Source organism: Oncorhynchus mykiss, chromosome 14, assembly GCF_013265735.2.
Source record: "Oncorhynchus mykiss isolate Arlee chromosome 14, USDA_OmykA_1.1, whole genome shotgun sequence".
NCBI lineage: Eukaryota > Metazoa > Chordata > Actinopteri > Salmoniformes > Salmonidae > Oncorhynchus > Oncorhynchus mykiss.
In genome coordinates this window covers 26,829,197-26,852,688 of record NC_048578.1, presented here as the reverse complement: position 1 = coordinate 26,852,688, position 23,492 = coordinate 26,829,197, and the positions used below count along the sequence as shown (strand labels likewise).

The 23,492-nt window shown below is 44.7% G+C and overlaps 1 protein-coding gene across 1 annotated transcript in view; it reads right to left on the bottom strand.

Moving 5' to 3' along the window:
• The window catches only part of nrg2b (neuregulin 2b), a 51,976-nt gene that overhangs the window by 12,289 nt on the left and 16,195 nt on the right, over positions 1-23,492 (bottom strand). The window contains exons 2-4 of the mRNA XM_036943193.1: positions 4,155-4,317; positions 3,824-3,942; positions 2,391-2,511 (exon numbers count right to left, since the gene is read on the bottom strand). Of these exons, the coding sequence (XP_036799088.1) occupies positions 2,391-2,511; positions 3,824-3,942; positions 4,155-4,317 (403 nt within the window). The remainder of the gene's footprint in view (positions 1-2,390; positions 2,512-3,823; positions 3,943-4,154; positions 4,318-23,492) is intronic.

Genomic DNA, 23,492 nt, shown 5'->3' with positions numbered 1-23,492 from the left:
AGAGAAATGGAGGGAGGGAGAGAGCAAGGGAGGGAGGGAGGGAGGAAGGGAGGGAGGGAGCAAGGGAGAAAGGGAGGAAGAGAGCAAGAAAGGGAGTGAGGGAGGGAGAGAGAAAGAAAGGGAGGGATGGAGGGAAGGAAAAGGTTGGATGAAGGGAGAAAGAAAGTGAGTGAGGGAGGGAGGGAGGGAGAGAGGGCAGGAGAGAGCAAAAAAGGGAGGGAGAGAGGGAGGGAAGGAAGGAAGGAAGGAAGGAAGGAAGGAAGGAAGGAGGGAGGGAGGGAGGGAGGGAGGGAGGGAGGGAGGGAGGGAGGGAGGGAGGGAGGGAGGGAGGGAGGGAGGGAGGGAGGGAGGGAGGGAGGGAGGGAGGGAGGGAGGGAGGGAGGGAGGAAAAAGGGAGGAGAGGAGGGAAGGAGAGATAAAGATAGGGAGGGAGGGAGGGAGGGAGAGATAAAGATAGAGAGGGAGGGAGGGAGATAGGGAGGGAGGGAGGGAGATAGGGAGGGAGGGAGGGAGGGACACAAGAGAGCAGAGAACATGGAGTTAGAAACAGAGCACAGCCTAATAGTATTTGTCAGAGGTAGAGGGTAGAGCTTATGCCATTGCTATGACATCATTACTATGGCGTCATCGCTATGACATCATTGCACGCTATGACATCATCACATGTGAAAGGCTGGAAGATGTGGACCTGCGGGAGGTGGAACAGGAGGAGTCGGAGCTAAAAGCATATCAGCAGAAACACCCACTGCACATTAGTGATTGACAGGGTTTGTTTCCCAAGATGCACTTTCAAAGAGTTTGGGCTTAAAAAACTGCAAAGGCATAGTCTGCAAGGAAGCACCCCTTTGCTGAAGGACTCATAGACATCTAGGAGAGAAAGGTGGGGGATTGGAGTATACATGGGATGTCCGAGTTTTTACACTTACCGTACTGTAACTATAATGTAACTACACTGTAACTACAGTGTGTGAGTCCAGGCAGCATAATACTCCCTAACACATACATATGCTGATCCCTGATGCTCTAAAACAGCATTCAATTGAACTGGTCTCACAGGGTCTGAATATTCATAACATGCATAAAACTGTACAGGATATATTATTTCCCTCATATAGTACCAAAGAGAAAACTTCACTGTGCATTTTGGATCAATTAAAGAAAGAACCTCTTCCTTGGAAGAGAAGAGCCCACTCAGCAATTTCCCATGCAGTTATAAATAGAGACACTGAGGCAGCATGCAAGCCCATGCTAGGACATCGCCTCTCTCTCTCTCTCTTCCTCTCACTATCTCCATCTCTCTATCTCATCCCCCCCTCTCTCTTTCTTCCCCTCTTTTTGTCAGCCCTGTGAACAAGACACATAAAAAGGGAAACAGTCTCCACAGAGATATAAACATCTCTCTTTAAAAAAAAAGCATTAATCTGAATGAAATAAAATGGCATTCCTTCATTTCTCTCTGATGCTAAAGAGGGAATGGGATTTGTCTGAGGGCTGCTAACCTCTAGCATACAATGCCAGTGCCACACCACAGCCTGCGCTAGTCTGCTTGGTTCATTCAGAACAGAGCTGATCCTTCTAAACAGACCGACATCTAGGCTAAGAGAGAACACAACATAACTCTAACTCTGTCTTTGTTTCTCTACTCTGTCACACATAACTCTAACTCTGTCCCTCTGCACACAACTCAGACACACAACTCAGGATCAGGAAGCACTATTTACAACCCATAATTCACCAGCAACATGACTGGATACACGTCTACCTCCTACAGCCTGACAGAGTACAGTGTTCTGTGTAGGTTAGGGTATCAGCCAGCCAAGCACCCAAACACCTCAAGATATTTTGTTAGGCTGTCTGTCACAGTATGAAACGGAACAATTTTAGGCTGTCTGTCTGTGGGGCCTTGTTCACCTGGGAAAAGTACGTCTTTCATCTCTAGTATTGCCTGTTTTCTTGAATGCTTTTGCATTTTGTTTGCTAACACATTGTTAAACAGCATGCAGCCCCTCGTGCAACGAGCTGGAGATATATTAGAGGGATAGGGAAAGAGAGGGAGAGAGAGCAAGAGAAAGAAGGAGAAATGGATGCAGGGAAAGACACCTAGATGTCGAGAAGCGGACAGATCAGAGATGGAGGAAAGATGAATGTTTGTCGAGAGCAAGAGAAACAGGGGTGAAGGGAGAAGAAGAAGAATGAGTTTACAATCAACAGGGAAGCCTTTGATGTTGCACCCTGACTAATCCTTGAGAGGATCATTTACAATGAACGTGATGACACTTGGCATTTCGTGTCTGGAGAAGGAGATTGGCGATTGGGTTAACAGGGTGAACAACACACAGCTGAAGCCACATGGTGACAGACACAGCAGGAGGACAGGACCAGTCACTTACTTGCATGACAGTTGGTTTATACCGTGTATGAAATAACAGTCTCCACCGTTCACACAGTACGACTTCTCTGTGTCGTTACAGCGCCGGGCGTGACTCGAGCCTGGAGACAGAGTAGTGGTCACTATGGAGGAGAGAGAGTAAGAGTAGTGGTCACTATGGAGGAGAGAAAGTAAGAGTAGTGGTCACTATGGAGGAGAGAGAGTAAGAGTAGTGGTCACTATGGAGGAGAGAGAGTAAGAGTAGTGGTCACTATGGAGGAGAAAGAGTAAGAGTAGGGGTCACTATGGAGGAGAGAAAGTAAGAGTAGTGGTCACTATGGAGGAGAGAAAGTAAGAGTAGTGGTCACTATGGAGGAGAGAGAGTAAGAGTAGTGGTCACTATGGAGGAGAGAGAGTAAGAGTAGTGGTCACTATGTAGGAAAGAGAGTAACAGTAGTGGTCGCTATGGAGGAGAGAGAGTAAGAGTAGTGGTCGCTATGGAGGAGAGAGAGTAAGAGTAGTGGTCACTATGGAGGACAGAGAGTAAGAGTAGGGGTCACTATGGAGGAGAGAGAGTAAGAGTAGTGGTCACTATGGAGGAGAGAGAGTAAGAGTAATGGTCACTATGGAGGAGAGAGAGTAAGAGTAGGGGTCACTATGGAGGAGAGAGAGTAAGAGTAGTGGTCACTATGGAGGAGAGAGAGTAAGAGTAGTGGTCACTATGGAGGAGAGAGAGTAAGAGTAGTGGTCACTATGGAGGAGAGAGAGTAAGAGTAGTGGTCACTATGGAGGAGAGAGAGTAAGAGTAGGGGTCACTATGGAGGAGAGAGAGTAAGAGTAGTGGTCACTATGGAGGAGAGAGAGTAAGAGTAGTGGTCACTATGGAGGAGAGAGAGTAAGAGTAGTGGTCACTATGGAGGAGAGAGAGTAAGAGTAGTGGTCACTATGGAGGAGAGAGAGTAAGAGTAGTGGTCGCTATGGAGGAGATAGAGTAAGAGTAGTGGTCATTATGGAGGAGAAAGAGTAAGAGTAGTGGTCACTATGGAGGACAGAGAGTAAGAGTAGGGGTCACTATGGAGGAGAGAGAGTAAGAGTAGTGGTCACTATGGAGGAGAGAGAGTAAGAGTAGTGGTTAGCAAGGAAGAGGGGGAGTGTGGCGGTAACTAAGAAAGAGAAGGAAAGTGTAGAGGTAACTATGGAAGAAGGGTAATAAATGGTTACTAAGGAAGAAAGAGAAAGAATGTTGTGGTTACTAAGGAAGAGAGAAAGAGAATGTCTGGTCTTTACCAAAGAAGAGAGGAAGAGAATGTCTGGTTTTCAAAGAAAACAGAGCATGGTGGTTGTCAAGAAAAAAAAGTATGTGGTAGTTAATGAAGAAGGTGGAAAGATTGTGAACGTTATAGAATAGTAAGAACATCATACTGTAGATAGAGGATGGTGTGTCTGTGGACTCACGGCTCTGCACACTGATGCTGCTCGTAGTGCTCTCCTGGCCCAGCATGTTCTCAACCACACACGTGTAGTTCCCAGAATCCTCCAGCCTCGCTCGGTTGATCTGGACCTTGGAGTTTTTCCTTCAGAGAATGAGAGAGGAAGAGAGAAGGAGAGAGAGAGAGAAATGGAGTGAGAGAGAGAAGGAGAGAGAGAGAGAAATTATGTTATTAATTTGAGTCAAGATGAATGCTTGTTCAAAACAGAAACAGCAGTGTCTATAGTGTCTATTTTGGAGTGTCTTTGTTATGCGTTTGAATGTGTGACTGGAGGTTGGCTGGTCTCTGAGACTCACTTATTGGTCTTGATTTTGACATCTTTTCCCCTCTGGAGCTCTCGGCCATCTTTATACCATCGGAAGGAGGGGCTGGGGTTCCCTGACGCCTCACACTTCAGATACAGCCTCTCCCCCTCCATTAGAGACTGGCCCCTCATCGGCCGCAACTTAGGGGCCACAGCTAGAGAGAGAGAGAGACAAAGAGAGAGAGTGAGAGAGACGAGAGTGAGAGAGACAAAGAGAGAGAGAGAGAGAGGGGGTGGGAGGGGTTACGGAGAAAGTATTTATTAGGATCCCCATAAGCTACTCTTCCTGGGGTCCAAACAAGATTAAAACAATTACTTCACAACAAAACACAAAAACAGCCGACATCATAAATATCACAATACATCATAGAAGACGTTATTACATTATTACTCTAATATTACACATCTACAATATAAAGACCCCAGTACCACAATATCATAACATTATAGTGTGTGTGTGTGTGTGTGTGTGTGTGTGTGTGTGTGCCTCTTCACAGTCCGCAATGTGCCGTAAGGTGTTGTTTCATCTGTTTTTTTAGATCTGATTTTACTGCTTGCTTGAGTTACTTGATGTGGAAAAGAGTTCAGATCTAGCCATAGCACTGTAACATCCACTTTGAAGGTTTTGAATTATATTCACTGTGCACTGGATAGGAAGCTACATTGTATATCTGTGTTCACAGACTTGTCAAAGGTGTTTGACACCGAGAACCACACCTTCTTGGTGCACAGACTGAATTGTGTTGGCATTACTGGTCATGATCTGGAGTAGTTTGTGAACTCGCTATCAGATCGAACCCAGTGTCTTAAGGCAGACGTTTGTAAGTCGTTTGTGCTCGGGTGTGCCTCAAGAATCAATTTTAGGTCCCCTGTAGTTTATTATTCATGTCAACAACATTGGGAGACATATTCTGACAGCTGATGTAATTTTGTATGCAGATGACATTGTTCTCTAGTCAAGTAACAGCAGTTTGACACTGTTCTCTATTCAAGTAACAGCAGTTTGACACTGTTCTCTATTCAAGTAACAGCAGTTTGACACTGTTCTCTAGTCAAGTAGCAGCAGTTTGACACTGTTCTCTAGTCAAGTAGCAGCAGTTTGACACTGTTCTCTAGTCAAGTAGCAGCAGTTTGACACTGTTCTCTAGTCAAGTAGCAGCAGTTTGACACTGTTCTCTAGTCAAGTAGCAGCAGTTTGACACTGTTCTCTAGTCAAGTAACAGCAGTTTGACACTGTTCTCTAGTCAAGTAGCAGCAGTTTGACACTGTTCTCTAGTCAAGTAGCAGCAGTTTGACACTGTTCTCTAGTCAAGTAGCAGAAGTTTGACACTGTTCTCTAGTCAAGTAGCAGCAGTTTGACACTGTTCTCTAGTCAAGTAGCAGCAGTTTGACACTGTTCTCTAGTCAAGTAACAGCAGTTTGACACTGTTCTCTAGTCAAGTAGCAGCAGTTTGACACTGTTCTCTAGTCAAGTAACAGCAGTTTGACACTGTTCTCTAGTCAAGTAGCAGCAGTTTGACACTGTTCTCTAGTCAAGTAGCAGCAGTTTGACACTGTTCTCTAGTCAAGTAGAAGCAGTTTGACACTGTTCTCTAGTCAAGTAGCAGCAGTTTGACACTGTTCTCTAGTCAAGTAACAGCAGTTTGACACTGTTCTCTAGTCAAGTAGCAGCAGTTTGACACTGTTCTCTAGTCAAGTAGCAGCAGTTTGACACTGTTCTCTAGTCAAGTAGCAGCAGTTTGACACTGTTCTCTAGTCAAGTAGCAGAAGTTTGACACTGTTCTCTATTCAAGGGGCAGCAGTTTGACACTGTTCTCTATTCAAGTAACAGCAGTTTGACACTGTTCTCTAGTCAAGTAGCAGCAGTTTGACACTGTTCTCTATTCAAGTAGCAGCAGTTTGACACTGTTCTCTATTCAAGTGGCAGCAGTTTGACACTGTTCTCTATTCAAGTGGCAGCAGTTTGACACTGTTCTCTAGTCAAGTAACAGCAGTTTGACACTGTTCTCTAGTCAAGTAGCAGCAGTTTGACACTGTTCTCTAGTCAAGTAGCAGCAGTTTGACACTGTTCTCTAGTCAAGTAGCAGCAGTTTGACACTGTTCTCTATTCAAGGGGCAGCAGTTTGACACTGTTCTCTATTCAAGTAACAGCAGTTTGACACTGTTCTCTAGTCAAGTAGCAGCAGTTTGACACTGTTCTCTATTCAAGTAGCAGCAGTTTGACACTGTTCTCTATTCAAGTGGCAGCAGTTTGACACTGTTCTCTATTCAAGTGGCAGCAGTTTGACACTGTTCTCTAGTCAAGTAACAGCAGTTTGACACTGTTCTCTAGTCAAGTAGCAGAAGTTTGACACTGTTCTCTATTCAAGTAACAGCAGTTTGACACTGTTCTCTATTCAAGTAGCAGCAGTTTGACACTGTTCTCTATTCAAGTAACAGCAGTTTGACACTGTTCTCTATTCAAGTAACAGAAGTTTGACACTGTTCTCTATTCAAGTGGCAGCAGTTTGACACTGTTCTCTAGTCAAGTAACAGCAGTTTGACACTGTTCTCTAGTCAAGTAGCAGCAGTTTGACACTGTTCTCTATTCAAGTAACAGCAGTTTGACACTGTTCTCTATTCAAGTAGCAGCAGTTTGACACTGTTCTCTATTCAAGTAACAGCAGTTTGACACTGTTCTCTATTCAAGTAACAGAAGTTTGACACTGTTCTCTATTCAAGTGGCAGCAGTTTGACACTGTTCTCTATTCAAGTAACAGCAGTTTGACACTGTTCTCTATTCAAGTAGCAGCAGTTTGACACTGTTCTCTATTCAAGTAACAGCAGTTTGACACTGTTCTCAATTCAAGTAACAGCAGTTTGACACTGTTCTCTATTCAAGTGGCAGCAGTTTGACACTGTTCTCTAGTCAAGTAGCAGCAGTTTGACACTGTTCTCTATTCAAGTAGCAGCAGTTTGACTCTGTTCTCTAGTCAAGTGGCAGCAGTTTGACTCTGTTCTCTATTCAAGTAGTAGCAGTTTGACACTGTTCTCTATTCAAGTGGCAGCAGTTTGACACTGTTCTCTATTCAAGTAGTAGAAGTTTGACTCGGTTCTCTATTCAAGTAGCAGCAGTTTGACTCGGTTCTCTAGTCAAGGGGCAGCAGTTTGACACTGTTCTCTAGTCAAGGGGCAGCAGTTTGACACTGTTCTCTATTCAAGGGGCAGTAGTTTGACACTGTTCTCTATTCAAGTAGCAGCAGTTTGACACTGTTCTCTATTCAAGTGGCAGCAGTTTTTGAAAAAGCTCAAACAGCTTTCAACATCATTCAACAGAATCTGTATAATTTGGAGCTTGTTCTGAATTCCTCTAAAACAAAATGCAATACTAAACACTCTGAAACCCATGTAATTGCTACCCTGGAAGGACATTGAGAAGTTGAGCTTCACCATCCATCAGAGAAACTTGCCAGGAAAATCAAGCTGCGCATTGTTTTTAATACCGGCACAACGCTTTTGCTACCAGAAAAGAGTTGATTCGTTTTCCTGATTTGTGTTGAACTATGTTGATTCTATTTATCTGCAAGTCTCAAGCTCTACAGTACACTTAAGGCTCTTGACTCTGTGTATCATGCAGCCCTTCCTTTTGTCACCAATCAGAGACGTCTAACTCAACATTGTGATCTCTATAGTGCTATCAGGTGGACATCACTAGCAACATGCAGGCTCAAACACTGGTATGTTCTTATTTATAAGGCCATTTTATGAAAAGTGTAATTTTATTTATCCTCTCTTCTAGCTCAAAATGAAAACGCATACAGTATAAACTCAGATCTCAATCTTGTTTTATGGTTGAAAATTTGAACCGAGCATGGGAAAAGATAATTTCATTACTCAGCCCTTAGGTCTTGGAATTCCCTCAAGTCAACCTAAACCTTGAGGAGTTCAAAGGACAAATAGAGATGTAGTTGTTTCTAGTTGTAACCTGGTGTCACTAATTTGAATTGCCTTATGTAAGGAAGCATGTTGTTTTACTTCACACACAAATCAAATGTGATTTGTCACATGCTCCAAATACAACAGGTATTACCGTGAAATGCTTACTTACAAGCCCTTAAACAACATTGCAGTTTTAAGAAAAATAAGAGTTCAGAAAATATTTACTAAATAAACTAAAGTAAAAAAATAAAACAGTAACAATAAAATAACAATAACGAGGCTGTATCCAGGGGGTACCGGTACCGAGTCAATGTGCAGGGGTACAGGTTAGTCAAGGTAATTGAGGTAATATGTGATAGGGGTAAAGTGATTATGCATAGATGATAAACCAGCGAGTAACAGCAGCGTAAAAAGGAGGGGGGTCAATGCAAATAGTTTGGAGGCCGAACAGTTGCCATACCAGCTCTCGATGGTGCAGCTGTAGAACGTTTTGAGGACCTGAGGACCCATGCCAAATCTTTTCAGTCTCCTGAGAAGGAATAGGCGTTGTTGTGCCCTCTTCACGACTGTCTTGGTGTGTTTGGCCCATGATAGTTTGTTGGTGATATGGACACCAAGGAACTTGAAGCTCTCAACCTGTCCACTACATCCCTGTCGATGAGAATGGGGGTGTGCTCGGCCCTCCTTTTCCTGTAGTCCACAATCATCTCCTTTGACTTGATTACGTTGAGGGAGAGGTTGTTGTCCTAGCATCACACTGCCAGGTCTCTGACCTCCTCCCTATAGACTGTCTCATCGTCGTCGGTGATCAGGCCTACCACCGTTATGTCGTCTGCAAACCTAATGATGGTGTGGGAGTCATGCTTGGCCATGCAGTCATGGGTGAACAGGGAGTACAGGAGGGGACTAAGCATGCACCCCTGAGGCTCCCCGCATGTTGAGGATCAGCGTGGCAGATGTGATGTTGCCTACCCTAACCACCTGGGTGGCAGCCCATAAGGAAGTCCAGGATCCAGTTGCAGAGGGAGGTGTTTAGTCCTAGGGTTCTTAGCTTAGTGATGAGCTTTGAGGGCACTATGGTGTTCAATTCTGAGCTGTAGTCAATGAATTGTATTCTCACATAGGTGTTCCTTTTGTCCAGGTAGGAAAGGGCAGTGTGGAGTGCAATAGAGATTGCATCATCTACCAGGTACCTCCCCAAAGCCTTAAACACGGGCACCCTCATAGATATCATCCTAACCAACTTGCCCTCTAAAATACACCTCTGCTATCTTCAACCAAGATCTCAGCAATCACTGCCTCATTGCCTGCATCCGTAATGGGTCAGCGGTCAAATGACCTCCACTCATCACTGTCAAACGCTCCCTGAAACACTTCAGCGAGCAGGCCTTTCTAATCGACCTGGCCGGGGTATCCTGGAAGGATATTGATCTCATCCCGTCAGTAGAGGATGCCTGGGTATTTTTTTTAAATGCCTTCCTAACCATCTTAAATAAGCATGCCCCATTCAAGAAATTTAGAACCAGGAACAGATATAGCCCTTGGTTCTCCCCAGACCTGACTGCCCTTAACCAACACAAAAACATCCTATGGCGTTCTGCATTAGCATCGAATAGCCCCCGTGATATGCAGCTGTTCAGGGAAGCTAGAAACCATTATACACAGGCAGTTAGAAAAGCCAAGGCTAGCTTTTTCAAGCAGAAATTTGCTTCCTGCAACACTAACTCAAAAAAGTTCTGGGACACTGTTAAGTCCATGGAGAATAAGAACACCTCCTCCCAGCTGCCCACTGCACTGAAGATAGGAAACACTGTCACCACTGATAAATCCACCATAATTGAGAATTTCAATAAGCATTTTTCTACGGCTGGCCATGCTTTCCACCTGGCTACTCCTACCCCGGTCAACAGCACTGCACCCCCCACAGCAACTCGATAAGAAACATTACTGTGCAGCCGTATTCATTGATCTGGCCAAGGCTTTCGACTCTGTCAATCACCACATCCTCATCGGCAGACACGACAGCCTTGGTTTCTCAAATGATTGCCTCGCCTGGTTCACCAACTACTTCTCTGATAGAGTTCAGTGTGTCAAATCGGAGGGTCTGCTGTCCGGACCTCTGGCAGTCACTATGGGAGTGCCACAGGATTAAATTCTTGGACCGACTCTCTTCTCTGTATACATCAATGATGTCGCTCTTGCTGCTGGTGAGTCTCTGATCCACCTCTACGCAGACGACACCATTCTGTATACTTCTGGCCTTTCTTTGGACACTGTGTTAACAACCCTCCAGGCAAGCTTCAATGACATACAACTCTCCTTCCGTGGCCTCCAATTGCTCTTAAATACAAGTACAACTAAATGCATGTTCTTCAACCGATCGCTGCCTGCACCTGCCCGCCTGTCCAACATCACTACTCTGGACGGCTCTGACAGAATACGTGGACAACTACAAATACCTAGGTGTCTGGTTAGACTTTAAACTCTCCTTCCAGACCCACATCAAACATCTCCAATCCAAAGTTAAATCTAGAATTGGCTTCCTATTTCGCAACAAAGCATCCTTCACTCATGCTGCCAAACATACCCTTGTAAAACTGACCATCCTACCAATCCTCGACTTCGGCGATGTCATTTACAAAATAGCCTCCAATACCCTACTCAACAAATTGGATGCAGTCTATCACAGTGCAATCCGTTTTGTCACCAAAGCCCCATATACTACCCACCATTGCGACCTGTACGCTCTCGTTGGCTGGCCCTCGCTTCATACTCGTCACCAAACCCACTGGCTCCATGTCATCTACAAGACCCTGCTAGGTAAAGTCCCCCCTTATCTCAGCTCGCTAGTCACCACAGCATCACCCACCTGTAGCACGCGCTCCAGCAGGTATATCTCTCTGGTCACCCCCAAAACCAATTCTTTCTTTGGCCGCCTCTCCTTCCAGTTCTCTGCTGCCAATGACTGGAACGAACTACAAAAATCTCTGAAACTGGAAACACTTGTCTCCCTCACTAGCTTTAAGCATCAACTGTCAGAGCAGCTCACAGATTACTGCACCTGTACATAGCCCACCTATAATTTAGCCCAAACAACTACCTCTTTCCCTACTGTATTTATTTTATTTATTTATTTTGCTCCTTTGCACCCCATTATTTGTATTTCTACTTTGATATTCTTCCACTGCAAATCTACCATTCCAGTGTTTTACTTGCTATATTGTATTTACTTTGCCACCATGGCCTTTTTTTTGCCTTTACCTCCCTTATCTCACCTCATTTGCTCACATCGTATATAGACTTGTTTATTACTGTATTATTGACTGTATGTTTGTTTTACTCCATGTGTAACTCTGTGTCGTTGTATGTGTCGAACTGCTTTGCTTTATCTTGGCCAGGTCGCAATTGTAAATGAGAACCTGTTCTCAACTTGCCTACCGGGTTAAATAAAGGTGAAATAAAAAATACAAAAATAAAATCTGTGGATCTGTTGGGGTGGTATGCGAATTGGAGTGGGTCTAGGGTTTCTGGGATGATGTTGTTGATGTGAGCCATGACCAGCCATTCACACTTCATGGCTACAGATGTGATTGCCACGGGGCAGTAGTCATTTAGGCAGGTTACCTTGGTGTTCTTGGGCACAGGGACTATGTTGGTCTTTTGAAACATGTAGGTTTTACACACTCCGTCAGGGACAGGTTGAGAATGTCAGTGAAGACACTTGCAAGTTGATCAGCGCATGCTCTGAGTACACATCCTGGTAATCTGCCTGGCCCTGCGGCCTTGTTAATGTTGACCTGTTTAAAGGTCTTACTCACATCAGCTACGGAGAGCGTCGTCCGGAACAGCTACTGCACTCATGCATGCTTCAGTGTTGCTTGCCTCGAGGCGCGCATAGAAATAATTTTGCTCATCTGGTGGGCTCATGTCACTGGGCAGTTTGCGGCTGGGCTTCCCTTTGTAGTCTGATATAGTTCAGGCCCTGCCACATCCGACAAACGTCGGAGACGGTGTAGTAGGATTAAATCTCAGTCCTGTATTGACCCTTTTTTGTTTGATGGTTCGTCGGAGGACATAGCATGATTTCTAAATAGTGTCCGGGTTAGAGTCCCGCTCCTTGAAAGCGGCAGCTCTACCTTTTAGCTCAGTACGGATGTTGCCTGTAATCTGTGAGGATGACGTCATAGATGCACTTATTGATCAAGCTGGTGACTTATATGGTATAATCCTCAATGCCATCGGATGAATTCCAGAACATATTCCAGTCTGTACTAGCGTAGCGTAGCATCTGCGTCATCTGACTACTTCCGCATTGAGAGAGTCACTGTTACTTCCTGCTTTAGTTTGTGCTTATAAGCAGGAATCAGGAGGATAGAATTATGGTCAGATTTGCCAAATGGAGGGCGAGGGAGAGCTTGGTATGCATATCTGTGTGTGGAGTAAAGGTGGTCTGGTAGAAATGAGGTAAAACAGATTTAAGTTTCCCTGCATTAAAGTCCACGGCCACTAGGAGCTCTGCCTCTGGATGAGCATTTAGTTGTTTGCTTATGGCCTTATGCAGCTCGTTGAGTACGGTCTTAGTGTCAGCATCGGTTTGTGGTGGTAAATAGACAGCTATGAAAAATATAGATGAAAACTCTCTTGGTAAATAGTGTGGTCTACAGCTTATCGTGAGATACTCTACCTCAGGCGAGCAAAATCTTGAGACTTGCTTAATGTTAGATTCTGCGCACCAGCTGTTATTGACAAATAGACACAGACCGCCACTCCTTGTTTTACCGGAGGCAGCTGTTCTTGCCAATGCCACACACATGCCTGCACACACACACACACATCCACTGTTTGTTTGCTGTTGTATTTGTGCTGTTGCCAGTATCTTCTGTCTGTGTTATCCATTTGGTTTTACAGAGTTTCATTTTTTAACATTTTAATCCCAGTCTCCGTCCCACAGGAGGTCTTTTGCCTCTTGCAGGCCATCATTGTAAATAAGAATTTGTTAATTGACTTGCCTGGTTAAATTAAGGTACAAAATATTTTTGGGTCATGGCTCTTTGTAGTACTGTGTATTTCCCAGCATCTGTTCTGGACTTGGGGACTGTGAAGAGACCCCTGGTGGCATGTGTCATGGGGTATGTGAGCTGTGTGTTAGCTGTTTGAACAGACAGTTTGATGCTTTCAACATGTCAATAAATCTCACAAAAACAAGTAGTGATGCAGTCAATCTCTGTTCTGGGCCATTTGCCTATGTACTTCTTTGTGGCACTTGACCATATAACCATATATCAGTGGTCCAGGTGTGATAAAACTTGGGCCTGTAGGGCTTGTTTTGTTGATTGTGATGTCAAGAAAGCAGAGCAGCGCTTCATCACGGGGAAACCTCTTCCCAATCTTAGCTAACGTTGCATCAATATGTTTGACCATGTCAGTTTACTATCTAAGGCAGGAATCTCCAACCCTGTTCCTGGAGAGCTACAGTCCTGCAGGTATTCACTCCAACCCTAATCAGGCGCACCTTAATTCCAATAATCAGCTGGTTGATAAGATGATTCTGGATTCAATCTTACAACTGTGGTTGGAGTTAAAACCTACAGGAGTGTAGCTCTCCAGGAACAGGGTTAGAGAGCCCTGATCTAGAATTACAGCATGCAGTTTAGTCACCTGAACTTGCTTAATTTACACATTATTCATTAGGGTTTACCAAATTATTATTCCCAAACACAATGCTTTTTTAAAAGTTTTTGATATATTGTAGACTTGATTATTACTTGCCACCCATTCTAAAACGGACTGCAGCTCTATTTTAAGTGTGCAGTGATTTAAATTGCTGAGGTAGATGATGTGCATAATGTTGAGTCATCAGGGTACATAGACACACAGGCTTTACTCAATGCTAATGGTTGGTCATTAGTAGAAACAGAACAAATGAAGGGCTCAAACAGCTACCTTGAGGTATGCCAAACTCTACCTGGTTTATGTTAGAAGGGCTTCCATTAAAGAACAACCTCCGTGTTCTGTTAGATAGATAACTCTCCAACCACAATATGGCAGAGGATGTAAAGCCATAACACATACATTTCAGCAGCAGACAATGATTGATAACGTCAAAAGATGCTTTTGATGTCTAACAAAACAACTCCCACAATGTTCTTATTATCAACTTCTTTCAGCCAATCATCAGTCATTTGTGTCAGAGCCGAGAGATAGAGGGAAAAGTAAGAAGGCCTCAGGACTATTTCCCATTAGAATTATTTCCCACCATTTCAACATACATCTGTGTGTGTGTGTGTGTGTGTGTGTGTGTGTGCGTGTGTGTGTGCGTGTGCATGTGGAGAGAGAACGATTGCTATGGTAATTGAGCTTAATTTATTACCCGAAAGCCCCCCAGGTGAACCCTGACTCCAGTTGGCCTTGTGAGCTGGGCACTTGACCCTTTACTAATTGATTCTCTATCCAAACCACCTCCGTTACAGAGTAAATCAATATTACTGTATGTGACATCATACTCCAACACTGGACTGAATCCTGGAAAGTCAGTGTTTTCACTTTTCACATTTCTTTGTCTCATAAAAAAGAGAGGGCCAAATTCTGAGGAGTTAAAGCTATTCTAGATAGCCTCTGCGGTAGAGCTTTGATATGGAGCTCTTTGTTTTCCAACCTCACTCTGCCATAAACTGGCACAGTGTGAATCTCTGGAGACCCTCGCTCTCTTCCCCTTAAAAAATATAACAGCCTGCAACACTGACATGAACCAGAGCAGAGGAGCACAAAGGAAATCCAAACAAAATCAGCTACATAGTGCTTATATAGCTGCACACACACAGGCATACACACACTCACTCACTCACTCACTCACTCACTCACTCACTCACACACACACACACACACACACACACACACACACACACACACACACACACACACACACACACACACACACACACACACACACACACACACACACACACACACACACACACACACACACACACACACACACACACATACACACACACACACACACACACACACACACACACACACACACACACACACACACACACATACACACACACACACATACACAGGCATTCACACATGCACAGGCATGCACACACAGGCAGGGATACACATGCATGCACACACACAGCCACACACACGCACAAGCACAAAGACACGCACACATACGCACACACAGCCCATTGATAGGTCAAGGTTGGATAATTGTGAAAAAAATCAAGAGCGAACCCTGCTGTTATAGTGCCCTCCTAATTGCATCACCATCTTGCCTGCACATCTCTCTCCATAATGATCCACTCTCTATACAACCCTCTTCGCAATGATCCCCTCTCTCTCTATACAACCCTCTTCACAATGATCCCCTCTCTCTCTATATATACAACCCTCTCCATAACGATCCCCTCTCTCTCTATACAACTCTCTCCACAATGATCCCCTCTCTCGCTATACTACCCTCTCCATAATGATCCCCTCTCTGTACAACCCTCTCCAGAATGAACCCCTCACGATACTACCCTCTTCATAATGATCCCCTCTCTATACTACTCTCTCCATAATGATCACCTCTCTCTCTCTGTACTACCCTCTCCTCAATGATCCCCTCACTCTCTATACTACCCTCTCCATAATGATCCCCTCTCTCTCTATACTACCCTCTCCAAAATGATCCCCCCTCTCTCTATACTACCCTCTCCATAATGATCCCCTCTCTCTATACTACCCTCTCCAAAATGATCCTCTCTCTCTCTATACTGCCCTCTCCATAATGATCCCCTCTCTCTATACTACCCTCACCATAATGATACTCTCTCTCTATACTAACCTCTCCACAAATGATTCTCTCTCTCTCTATACTACCCTCTCCATAATTATCCTCTCTCTCTCTATACTACCCTCTCCATAATGATCCCCTCTCTCTATACTACCCTCTCCAAAATGATCCTCTCTCTCTCTCTACTACCCTCTCCATAATGAGCCCATCTCTAAATACTACCCTCTCCCTAATGATCCCCTCTCTCTATACTACCCTCTCCATAATGATCCCATCTCTAAATACTACCCTCTCCATAATGACCCTCTCTCTATTTATTTATATTTTTTAAACATTTATTTTACCTTTATTTAACTAGGCAAGTCAGTTAAGAACAAATTCTTATTGTCAATGACGGCCTAGGAACAGTGGGTTAACTGCCTGTTCAGGGGCAGAACGACAGATTTGTACCTTGTCAGCTCGGGGGTTTGAACTTGCAACCTTCCGGTTACTAGTCCAACGCTCTAACCACTAGGCTACCACTAGGCTACCCTGCCGCCCCTCTATACTACCCTCTCCATAATGATCCCCTCTCTCTATACTACCCTCTCCGTAATGATCTCCTGTCTATAAACTACCCTCTCCATAATGATCACCTCTCTCAATACTGCCCTCTCCACAACAAGCCTCTCTCTCTCTATACTACCCTCTCCATTATGATCCTCTCTCTCTATATCTCTCTCTCTCTCTCTCTCTCTCTCATTACAACCCTCTCTATAATGATCCTCTCTCTATATTCTACTTTCTCCATAATGATCCTCTCTCTATCTTAATACAACCCTCTCTATAATGATACTTTCTCTCCATACTACCCTCTCCATAATGATCTCCTCTCTGTCAATACTACACTCTCCATAATGATCCTCTCTATACAACCCTCTCTACAATGATCCACTCTCTCTCTTTACTACCCTCTCCATAATGATCACCTCTTTCTATACTACCCTCATCATAATAATAACCTCTCACTATACTACCCTCTCCATAATGATCACCTCGCTCTCTATACTACCCTTTCTAAAATGATCCCTCTCTCTCTATATTGTCCTCTCCATAAGGATGTTTTCTCTATATACTACCCTCTCCATAATGATCCTCTCTCTCTCTATAGTACCCTCTCAATAATGATCTCTCTCTCTCTATACTACCCTCTCCATAATGATCCTCTCTCTCTCTATAGTACCCTCTCCATAATGATCCCCTCTCTCTCTATACTACCCTCTCCATAATGATCCTCTCTCTCTCTCTCTCTCTACTACCCTCTCCATAATGATCCTTTCTCTCTCTCTATACTACCCTCTCCATAATGATCCTTTCTCTCTCTCTATACTACCATCTCCATAATGATCTCCTCTCTGTCAATACTACACTCTCCATAATGATAATCTCTCTCTCTCTATACTACCCTCTCCATAATGATCCTCTCTCTCTCTATAGTACCCTCTCCATAATGATCTTCTCTCTCTCTCTATACTACCCTCTCCATAATGATCCTATCTCTCTATACTACTCTCTCCATAATGATCCTCTCTCTCTCTATACTACCCTCTCCTTAATGATCCTCTCTCTCTATACTACCCTCTCCATAATGATCCTCTCTCTATACTACTCTCTCCATAATGATCCTCTCTATCTCTATACTACCCTCTCCATAATGATCCTCTCCCTCTCTATACTACCCTTTCCATAATCATCCCTTCTCTATACTGCTCTCTCCATAATGATCCTCTCTCTCTCCCTCTCTCTCTGTACTACCCTCTCCATAATCATCCCCTCTCTATACTCCTTTCCCCATAATGATCTTCTCTCTATACTACCCTCTCCAAAATGATCCCCTCTCTCTCTATACTACCGTGCCTAAGGAAGCGAATGTAACCTGCCTAAATGATTACCGCCCCAAGGCACTCACGTCGGTAGCCATGAAGTGCTTTGAAAGGCTGGTCATGGCTCACATCAACAGCATCATCTCAGACACCCTAGACCTACTCCAATTCGCATACCGCTCCAACAAATCCACAGAGGACGCAATCTCAATCTCACTCCACACTGACCTTTCTCACCTGGACAAAAGGAACACCTATGTGAGAATGCTGTTCATTGAATACAGCTCAGCGTTCAACGCCATAGTGCCCACGAAGCTCATCACTAAGCTAAGGACTCTGGGACTAAACACCTTTCTCTGCAACTGGATCCTGGCCTTCCTGACGGGCCGCCCCCAGATGGTAAGAGTAGGCAACAACACGTCTGCCATGCTGATTCTTAACACTGGGGCCCCTCAGGGGTGTGTACTTAGCCCCTCCTGTAATCCCTGTTCATCCACGACTGTGTGGACAAACACAACTCCAACACCATCATTAAGTTGGCTGAAGACACAACAGTGGTAGGCCTGATCACCGACAACGATGAGATGGCCTTTAAGGAGGTCAGAGAACTGGCAGTGTGGTGCCAAGACAACAACCTTTCCCTCAATGTGAGCAAGACTAAGGAGCTGATCGTGACCTAGAGGAAAAGGCGGGGTATGTGAATTGGAGTGGGTCTGAACAGGCCCTCATTAACGTCAACAGGGCTGTAGTGGAGCGGGTCGAGAGTTTCAAGTTCTTTGGTGCCCAAATCACCACCTAACTATCATGGTCCAAACATAAGGTTCTACAGCTGCACCATCGAGAGCATCCTGACCGGTTGCATCACCGCCTGGTATGGCAACTGCTCGACATCTGACCATAAGGAGCTACAGAGGGTAGTACGAACAGCCCAGTACATCACTGGGGCCAAGCTTCCTGCCATCCAGGACCTATATAATAGGCGGTGTCAGAGGAAGGCCCATGAAATTGTCAGAGACTCCAGTCACCCAAGTTATAGACTGTTTTCTCTGCTACCACACGGAAAGCGGTACCGGAGTGCCAAGTCTAGGACCAAAAGGCTCCTCAACAGCTTCTAACCCCGCGCCATAAGACTGCTGAACAATTAATAAAATCTCCACCGGACTATTTACATTGACCCCCCCCCCCCTCCCTTTTGTACACTGCTGCGACTTGCTGTTTATTATCTATGCATAGTCACTTCACCCCCACCTACATGTACAGATTACCTTAACTAACCTGTACCCCCGCACACTGACTCGGTACCGGTGCCCCCTGTATTTAACCTCATTACTAACCTGTACCCCCGCACACTGACTCGGTACCGGTGCCCCCTGTATTTAACCTCATTATTGTTATTCTTATTTTGTTACTTTTTCATTATTACTTTTTATTTTAGACTCCTTGGTAAATATTTTCTTAACTCTTCTAGAACTGCACTGTTGGTTAAGGGCTTGTTAGTTAGCATTTCACGGTAAAGTCTGCAGTTGTATTTGGCGCATGTGACAAATAAAGTTTGATTTGATTTGATAATGATCCCCTCTCTATACTAACCTCTCCATAATCATCCCCTCTCTATACTAACCTCTCCATAATCATCCCCTCTCTATACTAACCTCTCCATAATCATCCCCTCTCTATACTAACCTCTCCATAATCATCCCCTCTCTATACTAACCTCTCCATAATCATCCCCTCTCTATACTAACCTCTCCATAATCATCCCCTCTCTATACTAACCTCTCCATAATCATCCCCTCTCTATACTAACCTCTCCATAATCATCCCCTCTCTATACTAACCTCTCCATAATCATCCCCTCTCTATACTTACCTTTCCATAATCATCCCCTCTCTATACTAACCTCTCCATAATCATCCCCTCTCTATACTAACCTCTCCATAATCATCCCCTCTCTATACTAACCTCTCCATAATCATCCCCTCTCTATACTAACCTCTCCATAATCATCCCCTCTCTATACTAACCTCTCCATAATCATCCCCTCTCTATACTAACCTCTCCATAATCATCCCCTCTCTATACTAACCTCTCCTTAAACTGAACATCTATCGCCTCTCCCCTTCTCTCTGACAATGAATCAAAGACATCTGGGCAATATTACATACACACACTGTACACACATGCACACGTACACACCTGGCACTGACACCATACATAATACACACACCACAGACACTGAGCAAGCCACAACAAGTTTAACATCTCTAGCATATTATAAATGCATCTTGATTTTCCAGACCTGTGTGTATGTGTGTGTGTATGTGCGTGTTTGTGTGTGTGTGATGCTGAACTTTCTGAGCCAAGCCTTCTGTATCACTGAGTGATCTGAGGATTCCGCTGTTAGAACACTGGGGCAGTGCCCAGCCTGAATAGAACACAGTTGGACCAATCGCGCATGGTCAGTACTCCACTGGCCAATCAGATGTGACCAGCACTCACAGGCTTTCATCAAGGGGTCCTTCTCTCAAGGTCAGCTGACGCTAACACTGCCTCCCCTCTCCTCCCTTCACTCCGCCCCATCTCCTCTCCCCCTCTGCTTCTGTCCCTTCAGAGAAAGGCATCAACAGAATTGATCTGATTTTTTGCTAAGCTTGATTCAATAACAGAGAGTGATATGAAAGCCAAATCAATTAGGGCTGTTAACAGGAGGGTGTGTGTCACAGCGCCAAGCCAACTCATGGTGAGGAACACAGCACATGGACATATGGAGGGAGGGGATCTATAGACCGGGGTGTGAAGGCGATACCACAGTACATTCATCAAATCTACATGTCCTGTGGGAAACAGAATGTCAGTGCTGTGTGATTGTTTGTGTGAATGTGTGAACATATGTGAGTGTTGCGTTCTGCATATGTATCTGTGTGTATGTGTGTGTGTGTCTGTGTGTGTGTGTTCATGTATGAAAGAGAGAAGCACTTCTATCTCAGTCTCAGATCGGTGTGATTTCTGCAGTGCAAAGCTGTCACCATGGAAACCAGAGGGCGAGGGAGAGAGAGAGGGAGAGTGAGGCAGAGGGAGAGCGAGGGAGGGAGGCAAGAGAAGGAGAGAGAGATGCGCATTTGCAGTCCTGCTCTTGAATGATACACTGGCAGAATAGGCCTGTAGATCTAGAGCACATAAAATAACTAACCTCTGTACAGACAGGAGCAAACCTGAGTGGATGAAGCCTGTAACCGTGTGTGAATGAGGGTGTGTGTTTGAGTGTGTGTGTGTGAGAGAAAGATTCATGTCATGAAGAATCCCGCTGGTTGAATCAATGTTGTTTCCACATATTTTCAACCCAAATTTAAGGGCTTTTTGTCTTTTTTTCACCCAACATTTAACCTAAATCCAATGACATGGTGACATTTGTTGTTGATTTCAGTTTGAATTCATGTTATTTGATCAATCAATCAAATCAAAACTAGATGTTGAACTGACCTCTGTGCCCAGTGGAATGTGTCCCAGAATCCCTCAATGGCATGTTCTCTCTCCCTCTCTCCTTTTCTCTCTGTCTCTCTCTTTCCCTGTCTCATTTTCTCTCTCCCTGTCTCCTTTTCTCTCTGTCTCTCTCTCTCCCTGTCTCCTTTTCTCTCTGTCTCTCTCTCTCTGACACCAGAGTGCATGTCAATCTCTCCCTGTCTCCTTTTCTCTCTGTCTCTCTCTCTCTGACAACAGAGTGCATGTCAGTCTCTCCCTGTCTCCTTTTCTCTCTGTCTCGCTCTCTCTGACACCAGAGTGTATGTCAGTCTCTCCCTGTCTCCTTTTCTCTCTGTCTCTCTCTCTCTGACACCAGAGTGCATGTCAGTCTGTCCCTGTCTCCTTTTCTCTCTGTCTCTCTCTCTCTGACACCAGAGTGCATGTCAGTCTGTCCCTGTCTCACTTTTCTCTCTGTCTCTCTCTCTCTGACACCAGAGTGCATGTCAGTCTGTCCCTGTCTCCTTTTCTCTCTGTCTCTCTCTCTCTGACACCAGAGTGCATGTCAGTCTGTCCCTGTCTCCTTTTCTCTCTGTCTCTCTCTCTCTGACACCAGAGTGCATGTCAGTATGTCCCTGTCTCCTTTTCTCTCTGTCTCTCTCTCTCTGACACCAGAGTGCATGTCAGTCTGTCCCTGTCTCCTTTTCTCTCTGTCTCTCTCTCTCTGACACCAGAGTGCATGTCAGTCTGTCCCTGTCTCATATATCCATTGCATTGCTTTTAGTCACACATTTGACATTTGAACCTCAAAGGTATCTCCTGTATACATGTAGACCTAATCAAATCTCTAAGCTCAATGTAGCCTGGGGAGAGCACGATTATTGAGGAGCACATGTCAGGGGGATCACACACACACACACACACACACACACACACACACACATGCATACACACACACTCCAAGCCTACAAGGATAGGCATGGCTATAATTACATGTGAGGACACCGAGGTCCTAATAATAATACAAATATATATTTTGTACACAATAAATACAGTCTATTATGGGTCAACATCTAAATATTGCTCCCAGTGTTGATAAAAGCTCAGAATGCTTGTATTCTTTATCTGACTCATACCTGCCTCTTTGGGAACGAGTGCAATCATGAACAGTGGTTTGTTCCTTACAGTGCATTAGGAAAGTTTTCAGACCCCTTGACTTTTTCCACATACATTTTTGTTACCTTACAGCCTTTTTCTAAAATTCATGAAATTGTTTTTTCCCCTCATCAATCTACACACAATACCCCATAATGACAAAGTAAAAACAGGACTTTTGAAATGTTTAGAAATGTATAAAAAATGTAAAACTGAAATATCACATTTACATAATTTATCAGACCCTTCACTCAGTATGTTGAAGCACCTTTGGCAGCGATTACAGCCTCAAGTCTTCTTGGGTATGACGTTACAAGCTTGGCACACCCGTATTTGGGGAGTTTCACCCATTCTTCTCTGCATATCCTCTCAAGCTCTGTCAGGTTGGATGGGGAGCGTCGCTGCACAACTATTTTCAGGTCTCTCCAGAGATGTTCAATCAGGCTCAAGTCCGGGCTCTGGCTGGACCACTCAAGGACATTCAGAGACTTGTCCCGAAGCCACTCCTGCATTGTCTTGGCTGTGTGCTTAGGGTCATTATCCTGTTGAAAGGTGAACCTTCATCCCAGTCTGAGGTCCTGAGTGCTCTGGAGCATGTTTTCATCAAGGATCTCTCTGTACTTTGCTCCGTTCATCTTTCCCTCAATCCTGACTAGTCTCCCAGTCCCTGCCACTGAAAAACAGCATGATTCTGCCACCACCATGCTTCACTGTAGGGGTGGTGCCAGGTTTCCTCCAGACGTGACGCTTGGCGTTCAGGTCAAAGAGTTCAATCTTGGTTTCATCAGACCAGATAATCTTGTTCCTCATAGTCTGAGAGTCCTGTAGGGTCCTTTTGGCAAACTCCAAGCGGGCTGTCATGTGCCTTTTACTAAGGAGTGGCTTCCGTCTGGCCACTCTACCATAAAGCCCTGAATGGTGGAGTGCTGCAGAGATAGTTGTCCTTCTGGAAGGTTTTCCCATCTCCACAGAGGAACTCTGGAGCTCTGTCAGAGTGACCATAGGGTTCTTGGTCATCACTCTGACCAAGGCCTTTCTCCCCCGATTGCTCAGTTTGGCCAGGCTGCCACCTCTAGGAAGAGTCTTGGTGGTTACAAACTTCCTCCATTTAAGAATGATGGAGGCCACTGTGTTCTTGGGGACCTTCAAT